Source organism: Pavona decussata, unplaced genomic scaffold (genome assembly GCF_977016875.1).
Source record: "Pavona decussata unplaced genomic scaffold, jaPavDecu1.1 SCAFFOLD_32, whole genome shotgun sequence".
Classification (NCBI taxonomy): domain Eukaryota; kingdom Metazoa; phylum Cnidaria; class Anthozoa; order Scleractinia; family Agariciidae; genus Pavona; species Pavona decussata.
Genome location: NW_028145455.1, coordinates 2628468 through 2641813, shown reverse-complemented (window position 1 = coordinate 2641813; position 13346 = coordinate 2628468). Strand labels below are relative to the sequence as shown.

Below are 13346 nucleotides of genomic sequence, written 5' to 3'. Positions count from 1 at the left end.
GATAAACCTTTGATGCGAGTCAAAGGTAAATTTGATTACACCTTTGATACAACTTTGATGCGAGTCAAAGGTAAAAATGATTACACCTTTGATAAACCTTTGATGCGAGTCAAAGGTAAAATTTGACAACACGCGGAACGACGCGGGACACCTTTGATGAACCTTTGATGCAGGTCAAAGGTAAATTTGAGTACACGCGGGTACATCTTTGGTAAGCCTTTGACTCGAGTCAAAGGTAAATTTGACCACACGCGTGTACACCTTTGATGAACCTTTGATGCAAGTCAAAGGTAAATTTGAGTACACGTGGGTACACCTTTGCAAAACCTTTGACTCGAGTCAAAGGTAAATTTGACCACACGCGTGCACACCTTTGATAGACCTTTGATGCGAGTCAAAGGTAACTTTGAGTACACGCGGGTACACCTTTGCTAAACCTTTGACTCGAGTCACAGGTAAATTTGACCACACGCGTGTACACCTTTGATGAACCTTTGATGCAAGTCAAAGGTAAATTTGAGTACACGTGGGTACACCTTTGCAAAACCTTTGACTCGAGTCAAAGGTAAATTTGACCACACGCGTGCACACCTTTGATAGACCTTTGATGCGAGTCAAAGGTAACTTTGAGTACACGCGGGTACACCTTTGCTAAACCTTTGACTCGAGTCACAGGTAAATTTGACCACACGCGTGCACACCTTTGATAAACCTTTGATGCGAGTCAAAGGTAAATTTGAGTACACACGGGCACACCTTTGCTAAACCTTTGACTCAAGTCAAAGGTAAATTTGACCACACGCGCGTGCACCTTTGATAAACCTTTGATGCGAGTCAAAGCCACATCAAAGATCACCTTTGACGCGCGTCAAAAGTGTATCTAAAGGTGAATCAAATGCGGCCTTTGTCACCTGTGATTCGAATCAAAGGTGAAATCAAAGATCACCTTTGACGCGAGACAAAATTAGACTGCAAGCAGTCCCTTTCTGGTCAGTCGAGCGCAGCGAGACTGGTGCGAGGAGAAATAAACGAGAAGCCCCCCCTCCGCTCGTTCGCTCCAGTTTTTTCGCGCTCGGCTATTCCGCGCGACCTCGACTATCCAGAAAGGGACTGCTTGCAGTCTAAGACAAAATTAATCAAAGGCGTGTCAAAGGTGGCCTTTGACATGTCTTTGACCACACATTTGATGTTGCGCAAAGGCGTTTTTTCGTAAGGAATTTTAACCCGCGAACGAAAGGTTTTACCTTTTCCTGAAAGTAAGGATAAACAACCCCCGAACGTAAGGATTTCCAAGCCCTGAACGTAAGAAATACAATCCCCGAACGTAAGGATTTACAACCACCGAACGTAAGAAATACAACCCATGAACGTAAAGATTTCTAACTCCCAAACGTAAGAAATTAAATACAACACCCGAACATAACAAATATAACCCCCCAACTTAAGGACTTATAACCCCCAAACGTAAGGATTTACAACCCCCCAGCGTAAAGATTTACACCCCCCAACGTAAGGATTTACAACCCCCCAACGTAAGAAATACAACCCCCAAACGTAAGGATTCACAACCCCCGATCGTAAGGATTTATAACCCCCAAAAGTAACAAATACAACCCCCGAACGTAAAAATTTACAACCCCCAAACGTAACAATTTACAACCCCCGAACGTAAGGATTTATAACCCCCAAACTTAAGACATACAACTCCCAAACGTAAGGATTTATAACCCCCAAACGTAAGGCTCTACAGCCCCCGAACGTAAAGCTTTACAACCTCCGAACGTAAAGATTTATAACTGACCACCAAACGTAAGAAATACAACACCCGAACGTAAACTTAAGAATTTACAACCCCCGAACATAAGAAATACAACCCCCGAACGTGAGGATTTATAACTCCCAAACGTAAGAAATACACCTCCCGAACTTAAGGATTTGTAACCCCCAAACGTAAGGATTTACAACCTGCGAATGTAAGGATTTATAGCCCCCAAACTTAAGAAATACAACCCCCGAACGTAAGGATTTATAACCCCAGAACGTAAGAAATACAACCCCAGAACGTAAGGATTTACAACCCCCGAACGTAAAAAATACAACCCCCGAGCGTAAGCATTTATAACCCCAAAACGTAAGAAATAAAACCCTCGAACGTAAGGATCTACAACCCCCAAACGTAAGAAATACAACCCCTGAACGTAAAGATTTATCACCCCCAAACGTAAGGATTTACAACCCCCCAATGTAAGGATTTAAAACCATCGAACGTAAGAAATACAACCACCTAACGTAAGAATTTACAACCCCCTAACATAAGAAATACAACCCCCGAGCGTAAGAATTTATAACCCCCAAACGTAAGGTCTTACAAACCCCGAACGTAAGATTTATAAGCCCCGAACGTATGGATTTACAACCTGCGAACTTGAACCCCGTAGGAAATACAACACCCGAACGTAAGAAATACAACTCCTGAATGTAAGGATTTAAATCCCCCGAACGTAACGATTTACAACCTCCGAACGAGAGGATTTATAACCCCCAAACGTAACATATAATACGACAGAAAGTAAGAAATAGAACCCCCGAACATAAGGATTTACAACCCCCGAACGTAAGGATTTAGAACCCCCTTTGTAAGAACTTACAACCCCCAAACGTAAGAATTTATAATCCTCAAACGTAAGGATTTACAACCACTGAACGTAAAAAATACAACCTTCGAACGTAAGGATTTACAACCCCTGAAGGCATAGATTTACAACCCCCGAGCGTAAGGATTTAACACCCCCAAACGTAAGAAATACAACACCCGAACGTAAGAAATACAACTCCTGAACGTAAGGATTTACAACCCCCGAACGTAGAGATTTCTAACCCCCAAACGTAAGGATTTACAACCCCCGAACGTAAGGATTTATAACCCCCAAACGTGAGAAATACAACACCCGAACGTTAGAAATACAACTCCTGAACGTAAGGATTTATAACCCCAGAACGTATATAAGAAATACAACCCCCGAAGATAAGGATTTACAACCTCCAAAAGTAAGAAATACAACCCCCAAGCGTAAGGATTTACAACCCCCGAACAGAAGAAATACAACCCCTGAGGGTAAGGATTTAGAAGCCCCAAACATAAGAAATACAACCCAGAATGTCAGGATTTATAACCCGTAAACGTAAGAATTTAAAACCTCCGAAAGTAAGGATTTATAACCCGCAAACGTAACAAATACAACGCGCGAACGTAAGAAATAGAACCCCCGAAAGTAAGGCTTTATAACCCCCAAAAGTAAGAAATACAACACCCGAACGGAAAAAAGACAACTCCCGAACCTAAGGATTTCCAACCGCCGAACGTAATGATTTATAACCCCGAAACGTAAGGATTTACAACCCCCGAACGTAAGGATTTATAACCCCAAAACGTAAGAATTTACAACCCCCGAATGTAAGAAATACAACCCCCGAACGTAAGGATTTATAACCCCCAAACATAAGAAATACAACCCCCCAAAATTAAAAAATACAACCCCCGAACGTAAGGATTAGAAACGTTCGAAGATAAGAAAATACAACCATCGAGCGTAAGGATTTATAATCCCCAAACGTAAGAAATAAAACCCCCAAATGTAAGGTTTTATAACCCCCAAACGTAAGGATTTACGACCTCCGAACGTAAGGATTTATACCCCACAAACTTAACAAATACAGCGCCCGAACATAAGAAATAGAACCCCCAAACGTAAAGATTTACAACCCCCGAATGTAAGGATTTATAACCCTCAAAGTTATGAAATACAACCCCCGAACTTAAAGATTATGGGGTTATAAATAACCCCATAACGTAAAAAATACAACCCCAGAACGTAACGATTTACAACCCTCGAACGTAAGAAATAATACCCCCGAACGTAAAAGGACTTACAACCCCCGAGCGTAAGGATTTATAACCCCCAAACGTAAGAAAGACAACCACCGAACGTAAGGATTTATAACCCCCAAACATTAGGATTTACAACCCCCCAAGGTAAGGATTTACAACCCCCGAAAATAAGAAATACAACCCCCGACCGAAGAATTTGTAACCTTCATACGTAAGGACTTACAACCCCCGAACGTAAGGATTTATAACCCCCAAACGTAACAAATACAACGCTTGAACGTAAGAAATAGAACCCCCGAATGTAAGGATTTATAAGCCCCAAAGTTAGGGATTTACAACCCCCGAACATAAGAAATACGACCCCCGAACGTGAGGATTTATAACCCCCAAACGTAAAAAATACAACACCCGAACGTAAGAAATACAACTCCTGAACGTAAGGATTTACAACTCCCTAGCGTAAGGATTTATAACCCCCAAACGTAAGGATTTACAACCCCCGAACGCAAGAAATACAACCCCCGAACGTAACGATTTAGAACCTCCAAACGTAAGAAATACAACACCCGAACGTAACGATTCACTACCCCCAAATGTAAGAAATACAACCCCCGAACGTAAGGATTTATAACCCCCAAAGGTAAGTATTAACAATCCCTCAACGTAAGGATTTACGCCCCTCGAACGTAAGAAATACACGACCGAATGTAACGATTTACAATCCCCGAACGTAAGAAATACAACCACCGTGCGTAAGGATTTATAACCCCTAAACGTAAAAACTACTAGTCCCGAACGTGAGGATTTATAATCCCCAAACGTAAGGATTTACAACCCCCGAACGTAAGGATTTATTACCCCCAAACGTAACAAATACAACGCCCGAACTTAAGAAATAGAACCCCCCAACGTAAGCATTTATAACCCCCAAACGTTATGATTTACAACCCCCGAACGTAAGAAATACAACTCCTGAACGTAAGGATTTACAACCCCCGAAGGTAAGAAATACAACTCCTGAACGTAAGGATTTACAACCCCCGAACGTAAGAAATACAACTCCCGAACGTAAGAAATACAACCCCCGAACGTAAGGATTTATAACCCCCAAACGTAAGAAATACAACCCCCGAACGTAAGGTTCTACAACCCCCAAACGTAAGAAATACAACCCCCGAACGTAAGAAATATAACTCCCAAACGTAAGAAATACAACCCCCAAACGTAAGAAATACAACTCCCGAACGTAAGGTTCTACAACCCCCAAACGTAAGAAATAGAACCCCCGAACGTAAGAAATATAACTCCCAAACGTAAAAAATACAACCCCCAAACGTAAGAAATACAACACCCGAACGTAAGAAATATAACTCCTGAACGTAAGAATTTACAACCCCCGAACGTAAAGATTTATAACCCCCAAACATAAGGATTTACAACCCCCGAAAGTAAGAAATACGACCCCCGACAGTAAGGATTTATAACCCCCAAACGTAAGAAATAGAACCCCCGGACGAAGCGATTCACAACCCCCAAACGTAAGAAATACAACTCCCAAACGTAAGAAATACAACCCCCGAACGTAAGGATTTACAACCCCTAAACGTAAGAAATAAAACCCCCGAACGTAAGGATTTAAAACCCCCAATTGAAGGATATACAACCCCCTAACGTAAGGATTTACAACCTCCAAACGTAAGAAATACAACCCCTCAAACGTAAGAAATACAACCTCCAAACTTAAGGTTTTACAACCCCCGAACAGAAAAAATACAACCCCTAAAGGTAAGGATTTATAACCCCCAAACGTAAGAAATACAACCCCAAATGTAAGGATATATTAACCCGTAAACGTAAGAATTTAAAACCTCCGAAAGTAAGGGTTTATCACCCCAAACGTAGCAAATACAACGTGCGAACGAAAGAACGTAAGGATTTATAACCCCGAAACGAAAGGATTTACGACCCCCGATTGTAAGAAATACAACCCCCGAACGTAGGGATTTATAACCCTGAGACGTAAGAATTTACAACCCCCGAATGTAAGAAATACAACCCCCAAACGTAAGGATTTATAACCCCCAAACGTAAAAAATACAATCCCCTAACGTAACGATTTACAACCCCCCAAAGGAAGGATTCACAACCCCCGATCGTAAGGATTTACAACCTCCTAACGTAAGAAATACAACCCCCCACCGTAAAAATTTAAAACCCCCAAACGTAACGATTTACAACCCCCGAACGTAAGAGGATTTATAACCCCCAAACTTAAGAAATACAACCCCCAAAGGTGAGAAATACAATCCCTGAACGTAAGGATTTATAACCCCAGAACGTAAGAAATACAACCCCCGAACGTATGTATTTATAACCCCTAAACGTAAGAAATACAACCCCCGAACATTAGGATTTACAACCCCCAAACTTGAGAAATACAGCTCCCGAAAGTAAGGATTTATAACCCCCAAACGTAACAAATACAACGGGCGAACGTAAGAAATAGAACCCCCGAACGTAAGGATTTATAACCCCCAAAAGTAAGAAATACAACACCCGAACGGAAAAAATTACAACTCCCGAACGTAAGGATTTACAACCGCCGAACGTAAGGATTTATAACCCCAAAACGTAAGGATTTACAACCCCCGAACGTAAGGATTTATAACCCCGAAATGTAAGGATTTACATCCCCCGAATGTAAGAAATACAACCCCCGAACATAAGGATTTATCACCCCCAAACGTAAGGACTTATAACCCCCAAACGTAAGAAATACAACCCCCGAACGTAAAAATTTAATTAAAACCCCCAAACGTAAGGATTTACAACCCCTGAACGAAAGAGGATTTATAACACCCAAACTTAAGAAATACAACCCGTGAAGGTAAGAAATACAATCCCCGAACGTAAGGATTTATAACCCCAGAACATAAGAAATACAACCCCCGAACGTAAGGATTTATAATCCCCAAACGTAAGAAATACAACCCCCGAACATAAGGATTTACAACCTCCGAACGAAAGGATTTATACCCCACAAACTTAACAAATACAGCGCCCGAACATAAGAAATAGAACCCCCAAACGTAAGGATTTACAACACCCCAACGTAAGGATTTACAACCCCCCGAAAATAGAAATACAACCCCCGAGCGTAATGATTTACAACCCCCAAACTTAAGGATTTACAACCCCCGAAGGTAAGAAATACAACCCCCGAACGTAACGATTTAGAACCCCCAAACGTAAGAAATACAACCTCCGAACGTAAGGATTTACAACCCCCAAAAGTTAGAAATACTGAACTCCCGAATATAAGGATTTATAACCCCAGAACGTAAGAAATACAACACCCGAACGAAAGGATTTATAACCCCCAAACGTAAAAAATACAATCCCCGAACGTGCGGATTTACAACCCCCAAACTTAAGAAATACAGCCCCTGAACGAAAGGAGTTACAACCATCGAACGCAAAGAATACAACCCCCGAACGTGAGGATTTATAACCCCCAAACGTAAGAAATACAACGCCCAAACAAAAGGCTTTACAACGTCCGAACGTAAGGTTTTATAACCCCCAAAGTAAGAAATAATACCCCCAAACGTAAGAAATACAACCCCCGAATGTGAGGATTTACAACCCCCAAACGTAAAAAATACAACACCCGAACGTAAGGATTTACAACCCCAGAACGTAAGAAATACAACACCCGAACGTAAGGATTTATAACCCCCAAAGTAAGAAATAATACCCCCAAACGTATAAGGATTTATAACCTCCGAACATAAGAAATACAACCCCTAAGCGTAGTTATTTATAACCCCCAAACGTAAGAAATACACCCCCCGAACGTAAGGATTTATAACCCCCAAAACGTAAAGATTTACAACCTCCAAACGTAAAGATTTACAACCTCCAAACGTAAGGATTTACAACCCCCAGTAATCTTGTGTACTGCCTGCATATCCTGTAAACGTAACCGAGGCCCTACCATTCTTTACATTGGTGAAACCGGGCGGAGCCTCAGGAGCCGTTTTAGCGAACACTTAGTAAGTATCCGCAACAACACTCCTGGTTTCCCTGTAGCCCAACGGTAACAGTATTTCAGATATCCGGGTGCATGCGAGGTATTCAGTTATGCAATTGGACAAACCTCAAGCGCCAGCAGCGTTAAATGAAGTTGATTTTCCAACTTGGAACTGTTGAGCCGGATGGACTTGACGTCAATTTTAGCTAAAAAAAAAAAGTATATCTGAATTGTACCTTTAATGCGTGCGAACGCTACTATTCATATGCGCGCGTGTGTCCGGTAGCGTATTTCAACGGTTTTCTCCACGCTGAAGAAGGGTCTGTGAAACGTCTGTGGTTTTTTGTTTTTGTTTTTTAAACCCATTTTTGACACTATTTGATATCTATTTTTGTATCAATTCTATCCGATAACATTTTCAAGTGTCACGCATCTCCAAGCAACTTTCCTTTCATCGTTCATTATAATTAAAGACGGTGCTTCCTTTTGTTACTGCGCACGCGTTCTGTGCATCATATGCCGGGAATGGCTCCATTCTCGACCCCAGAGACTGCGACAGACGCCAAGGGCTCTGAGAAACTCTGCAAACCCTGCGCAACCGTAGCCATTATCGATCCCAGGGCCTCTCGGCTTGACCACGACAGACGCCTCAGTCATGCACAAAAGGGAAGAGCTCTGGGGTCGAGAAAGTCTCGAACCCAGAGCCTTTTCCTCGTTTGCGCCGTCAGTCATGCGCAAACGGCAAGAGCTCTGTTTTTTTTTTTAAGATGCTACCTCCTTCTACAAAGGTAGTTTTGCGGTGTTGACGACTATGCGGGAAAAACAGATCTTATCAAAGGCTATTCGGATACAAAAGAAAATTGGGATTAACCAAACAATTTTCCCGAGGGATAATTAAGATTATGTCTGATGTCGTTATTGTCACCGGCATTAGTCAGTTTTAAAGTGTATCTGAAAAAAAGAAGTATCAGCTTGATCAAGTCTTCATGTTGTTCACGCCGAGAACAACATGAAGACGAGATGAAAATCGACAAAAAAAAAAGTAAAACAAACTGCAAGGCTGATACTACGTGAAGAAGTTGACTTTGCGAGGCAACAACCTGACAGAAACCGACAAAACAGGGCTGCAACCGTGGACAGCTGTTTCGTTCTTATTGGAACTCGAGTTCCAATAAGAACGTTCGGGGCATGATTAAATTTACCACCAATTTTCTTTTTGGATTCCAATGACCCAGAAGTGCTAAAATGTGATTTTCCCACACTGTTATAAGCCACGCAAAAATATTTTGTATTAGGAGACGCTGTCGTTAGTTCTGTAAAACTAGCCTATGGAAAATATGCAAAAATTCTGGATCTTATCAGCCTCCACACAGACCCAATATAGTGATTCGAATATAACGGTCTGGTTGGCACCTGTGCTTTGTTTCTAGGGCTGCCGATATTCAGCATTTTATTCAACTACGCACGCCATCACGGTTTGTTCAACTGCCAAACTGATTTGTCATAAACTACCTTTCAATCGTGTGCCGTTATTCTCTGAATATCTTTTGTGTTTCTCTTTCTTTGATAATATTACATAATGCTAGTGACATACTGCCTTATCTTGATCTTGCGTTTCGATTATTATTTACGTAAACTTGTTCCTAATGGGTAAAAACAACAACTCAAATTGAGGTGGCACCTATATACAGTGCACTGAAATAATCAACAAAAGAAGAGTTTGAATAACGTGCGAAAACAAGCACCTCTGGACTTTGAATTCTCTTCCCTTTGTTTTGATATAACAATAATTAATTAATAGCACGCTTGTAACGTAGAGATATAGCTAAAACCAATGGTGAAGGTACAGGTAACCGATATTATCTGAACATTGAGATACTTGTGGTCTGCAACAGTTTATGGTCAAAACCTGGGAGCTGCACTTAGTGGAGTAATTAAAATTCGTATCCTGTTCGTGACGTAACCGATATCCCTCTTCAATTTGTTTATATGAGCACACAGGCGCACTATAATTTATAAACACAACCGCCAACTGACAGAGCAAAACACTTTCCAAGAAATGCAGTGGTATTTGTGGAAAACCACAAAAAAATGGGAAAAGAACTTCAATTTCAGCTCAGGCAGGAAGCGCTATTCCGTTGAGCTTGTTCGTCTAAAGCGCTGCTGGGGCGAAGAATTTCGCATTTTCACGAATGGCTTGCAAATTCAGCGAACTGAATACAAACGACTCAATGGACTGGCTGTGTGCAGTGCAAGCGAGCAGTACTCTTGGACATTCGACGGCCGTTCGTTTCTTCTAATGATTGTGCCTGGCATTTGCTCCTTGGTTGAACATCATTTATTTATCGACGGTTTTCAGATCAAGAACGATATCACCCCATCTGCGTTGTGGCGGCGTCGTGGATGGCTGCTTATTTATTTTGGTGTCATCGAGGTTCTGGTGGGATTCTCGTTGGAATCAATACGCTACATCGAGGACATAGTACCTTGTTTTCTGCTGTGGGAACTTATAGGCCGCGTCTTGTTAATCTTTGGCTTGTTAAAGATCATAGAAGGGTTAACATCACATGTCAGACATATAGCGATATACTCTGATCGCTATGGTCCAGTTTATACGGTCTAACAAAAACTTTAAACCACAGTTCACTAACAAACTTATGTCATAGCTGGAACAGAAAGACGAGAGCTCATATCAGACTAGGATGTATAAAAAGTAAACTTTTATTTGTGGCGAATTTTGTCCAAACCACCTAGCAACACTATATGTACATGTGTAAATAATTATTAAAAAGAAGTCTTTAAAAATAATAGATATTTTCACAACATTTACACTGCTTGTAATATTTTGTCGTTTGTCACCATGCATCCAGAATGCGGGAACGATTGCGGGAAGTTTAAGGGAAAAAAAGCTAAAATGATGCAATAAAATTTAAGGCTTATGTTTCGCATTGCAATCTTCGCACGCTTGTCCTTCACGGTCAATTTCTCACAAGTAATTTAGATCATCAATTTTGCCACGAAACACATGCAAATTCTCCCCCCACCTTGCAGTGTTTTGATATTCAAATTAAACTTGCCAATATAAATATGTGAATTGCGTGCGGGGGAGTCTAGCTCGTTTGTAAAATGCACTTTAATTTAAACATCGTATTTCAAAGTATCACCCTTGAAATAAAAGACAAAAGTACTTATCCTTTAATCCATTGCTTTAAAAACCTTTTTTAACAGCTTTTTCCTTGTTAATGTTCGCACGACACAAGCTGGTTTGAACAAAGGATTGTACTGAGTTGTCAATTGAAATACTCACCGCGTACAAAAGAATGATATCGCAATGAAAAGCTGTTTTTATTAAACTTTGACTTTGCTATTCGGACCCTCTGTAACTACTTCATCCCCGAGGGGAAAGAAAGCATGGTGAAGAGTCCATGAACGAAAATTGTGGCATTGCATTTTGCGATTCTTCCGCGCAATGAATTATTTATTTATACAAATTTCAAGGTGCCAAGAGGGATTTTATGCTGCGTAATGGTCACAAGCAGGTCGCACAAAGGCCCGCATGCCAGCCCTAAATCTGATTGGCTAAACGCCGCAGCCGAGTTTTGCTTAATTTTTCTTGGTCCTTACTTAAAACTGAGTCATTGTCATAAATTTTTCATGCCTTACAAAGTTTATGGTGACTCGCAGTGACTCCTGAAAATCTGGGTTTTCTTATGACTAGCCGAATCCAGTGAAAGAAATGTCATGTTATTTTTTAAGCCTGGTGGTGAATAAATGACAGGCATACTCGAAAAAAAAAAACTGAATTCCCCCACTTCATTCACCAGGCTTGTCACGGGTAATATAGGATTGTCTCTGGCGTGACGATTTTAGACACGTTTAATTAAGAAAACTGTCTGCTTCATGGCCGCATAGCCTGTTCACGTTCGACGGTATTGAATATAATTTTGAAATTTGAAAAACCTCTCCGCTACGTTTCTGTTGAAACTGGTGATCACGTATTGAACTTTTACCGGAAAAAATCAAGTGCTGTGGAATTAAATACCAAGTAGTAACCAAAAACAAAGACCAATATCTCCAAAGGTGTTTTTTTTTTGTTTATAATGTTGTCAAACCATAAAATGCGCTTTTTTTCGAAGTAGAAGTTTCCAAGATTGTTTTCTATTAAAGTTGCTCTTTATTCGGGCTGTTTAATCACGATTTAGCAGGTGTTGCATTGCTAGTAATTACCCCAGGATATTGCAGTTGAAATAATAATGACTTGGGTGTTAGTGTAATCACTGTACATTGAATTTTATTCCGAGAATTGAGATAAATGACACAGTATACTTGTAAGTCACAGAGAAGTAACACTCTGCATTGTTAGTCGGACTTCCTGGAACTACGTTAGAAGATAAAGTCTGCTATCAATGAAAAGTGTTAAAACTTTCTTGTTTTGGTGTTGGGAATTAAAGACTATATTCGGCGGGAAACATTGAAATTAAAATAAGTTGACCTTTTGTACCGGCTGTTTTAAAAGATCTCTTCTAACAACATAGATCAATTAGTGTTGTCTCCTGTTATGAGAAAATACTTAGTTTACTCACTGTTATAGTTGTCATTTAACTGTTTATAGGTATGATCAATGGCTACTTTCTCTTATCATGAATTCGGTATTAAAACAGGTGTTTTAATATTACCGCTGCAACTCGCGTACGCGAAAAGTGGTTTCCGTAATTGACAATGACATTTATTTTATGCAATATTTTTTTTACAAAAGTTCATTCTTTTACAGGAATTTCCTGGAAACAACCTTTCTTCGCATTTTCGATCATTTCTAGTTCATTTTCACGACTTTTAAACCGAATTCATGACAGATAGTAGTTTCTTTTAAGTCGACGTAGTGTTTCTACAATAATTACAGTTGAAACACCCTTAAATTAGAGGTGGCTGTGAGAGTAAATAACTATTGTTGTGCATCTTCCGTTCAGAGAGATTAGAATCGCGTTTACGGCAAACGGGAAACGCGACATTCGCGTTTATGTTTTCTTGAAATAAAGAGTACATAGATGAGAATAGTGCAAACTAATTCTGGCGTTTGATGCTGACGCAAAACTACTCGATTTGACAGAGAAACTGAAAACGGTAAGAGGCAAATATAGGATCAAAACATGGTTACGTGGTCATATCTCACGTTTCGTCATTCTTGACCTCGCTAATGGCTATCGTTCCTGGAGCGTGTACTTTAGTAACTTTTGGAAAAGGGCAGTATCCCAAGTCCGTCCCTTCTTCTCCAAATGTAATGTTTCAGATCTTGTCTCTAAATGTTTAGCCTGCGTAGCTGGCGGTTTTGGTGGGCGGGAAAGCCGTGCCAAAACGAGTGGTGCAGCTGCGGGGGATCGAAATGGGGCGAGAGCCGCGAACGGAACGGTTTCTCTTTGCTCTCAT

At 40.7% G+C, this 13346-nt stretch overlaps 1 protein-coding gene across 1 annotated transcript; it reads left to right on the top strand.

The window, feature by feature from the left end:
• The first annotated feature begins 9507 nt into the window (after positions 1-9507).
• LOC146484638 (uncharacterized) lies at positions 9508-10747 on the top strand. Its single transcript, XM_085104524.1, has one exon. The coding sequence runs from the start codon at positions 9982-9984 to the stop codon at positions 10543-10545; it is 564 nt and encodes a 187-aa protein (XP_084960650.1). The 5' UTR covers positions 9508-9981; the 3' UTR covers positions 10546-10747.
• Positions 10748-13346: the final 2599 nt, after the last annotated feature.

What these genes read in the sequence shown, in the direction of transcription:
- LOC146484638 (XM_085104524.1), top strand. Translation starts at nt 9,982, where the DNA reads ATGCAGTGGTATTTGTGGAAAACCACAAAAAAATGGGAAAAGAACTTC.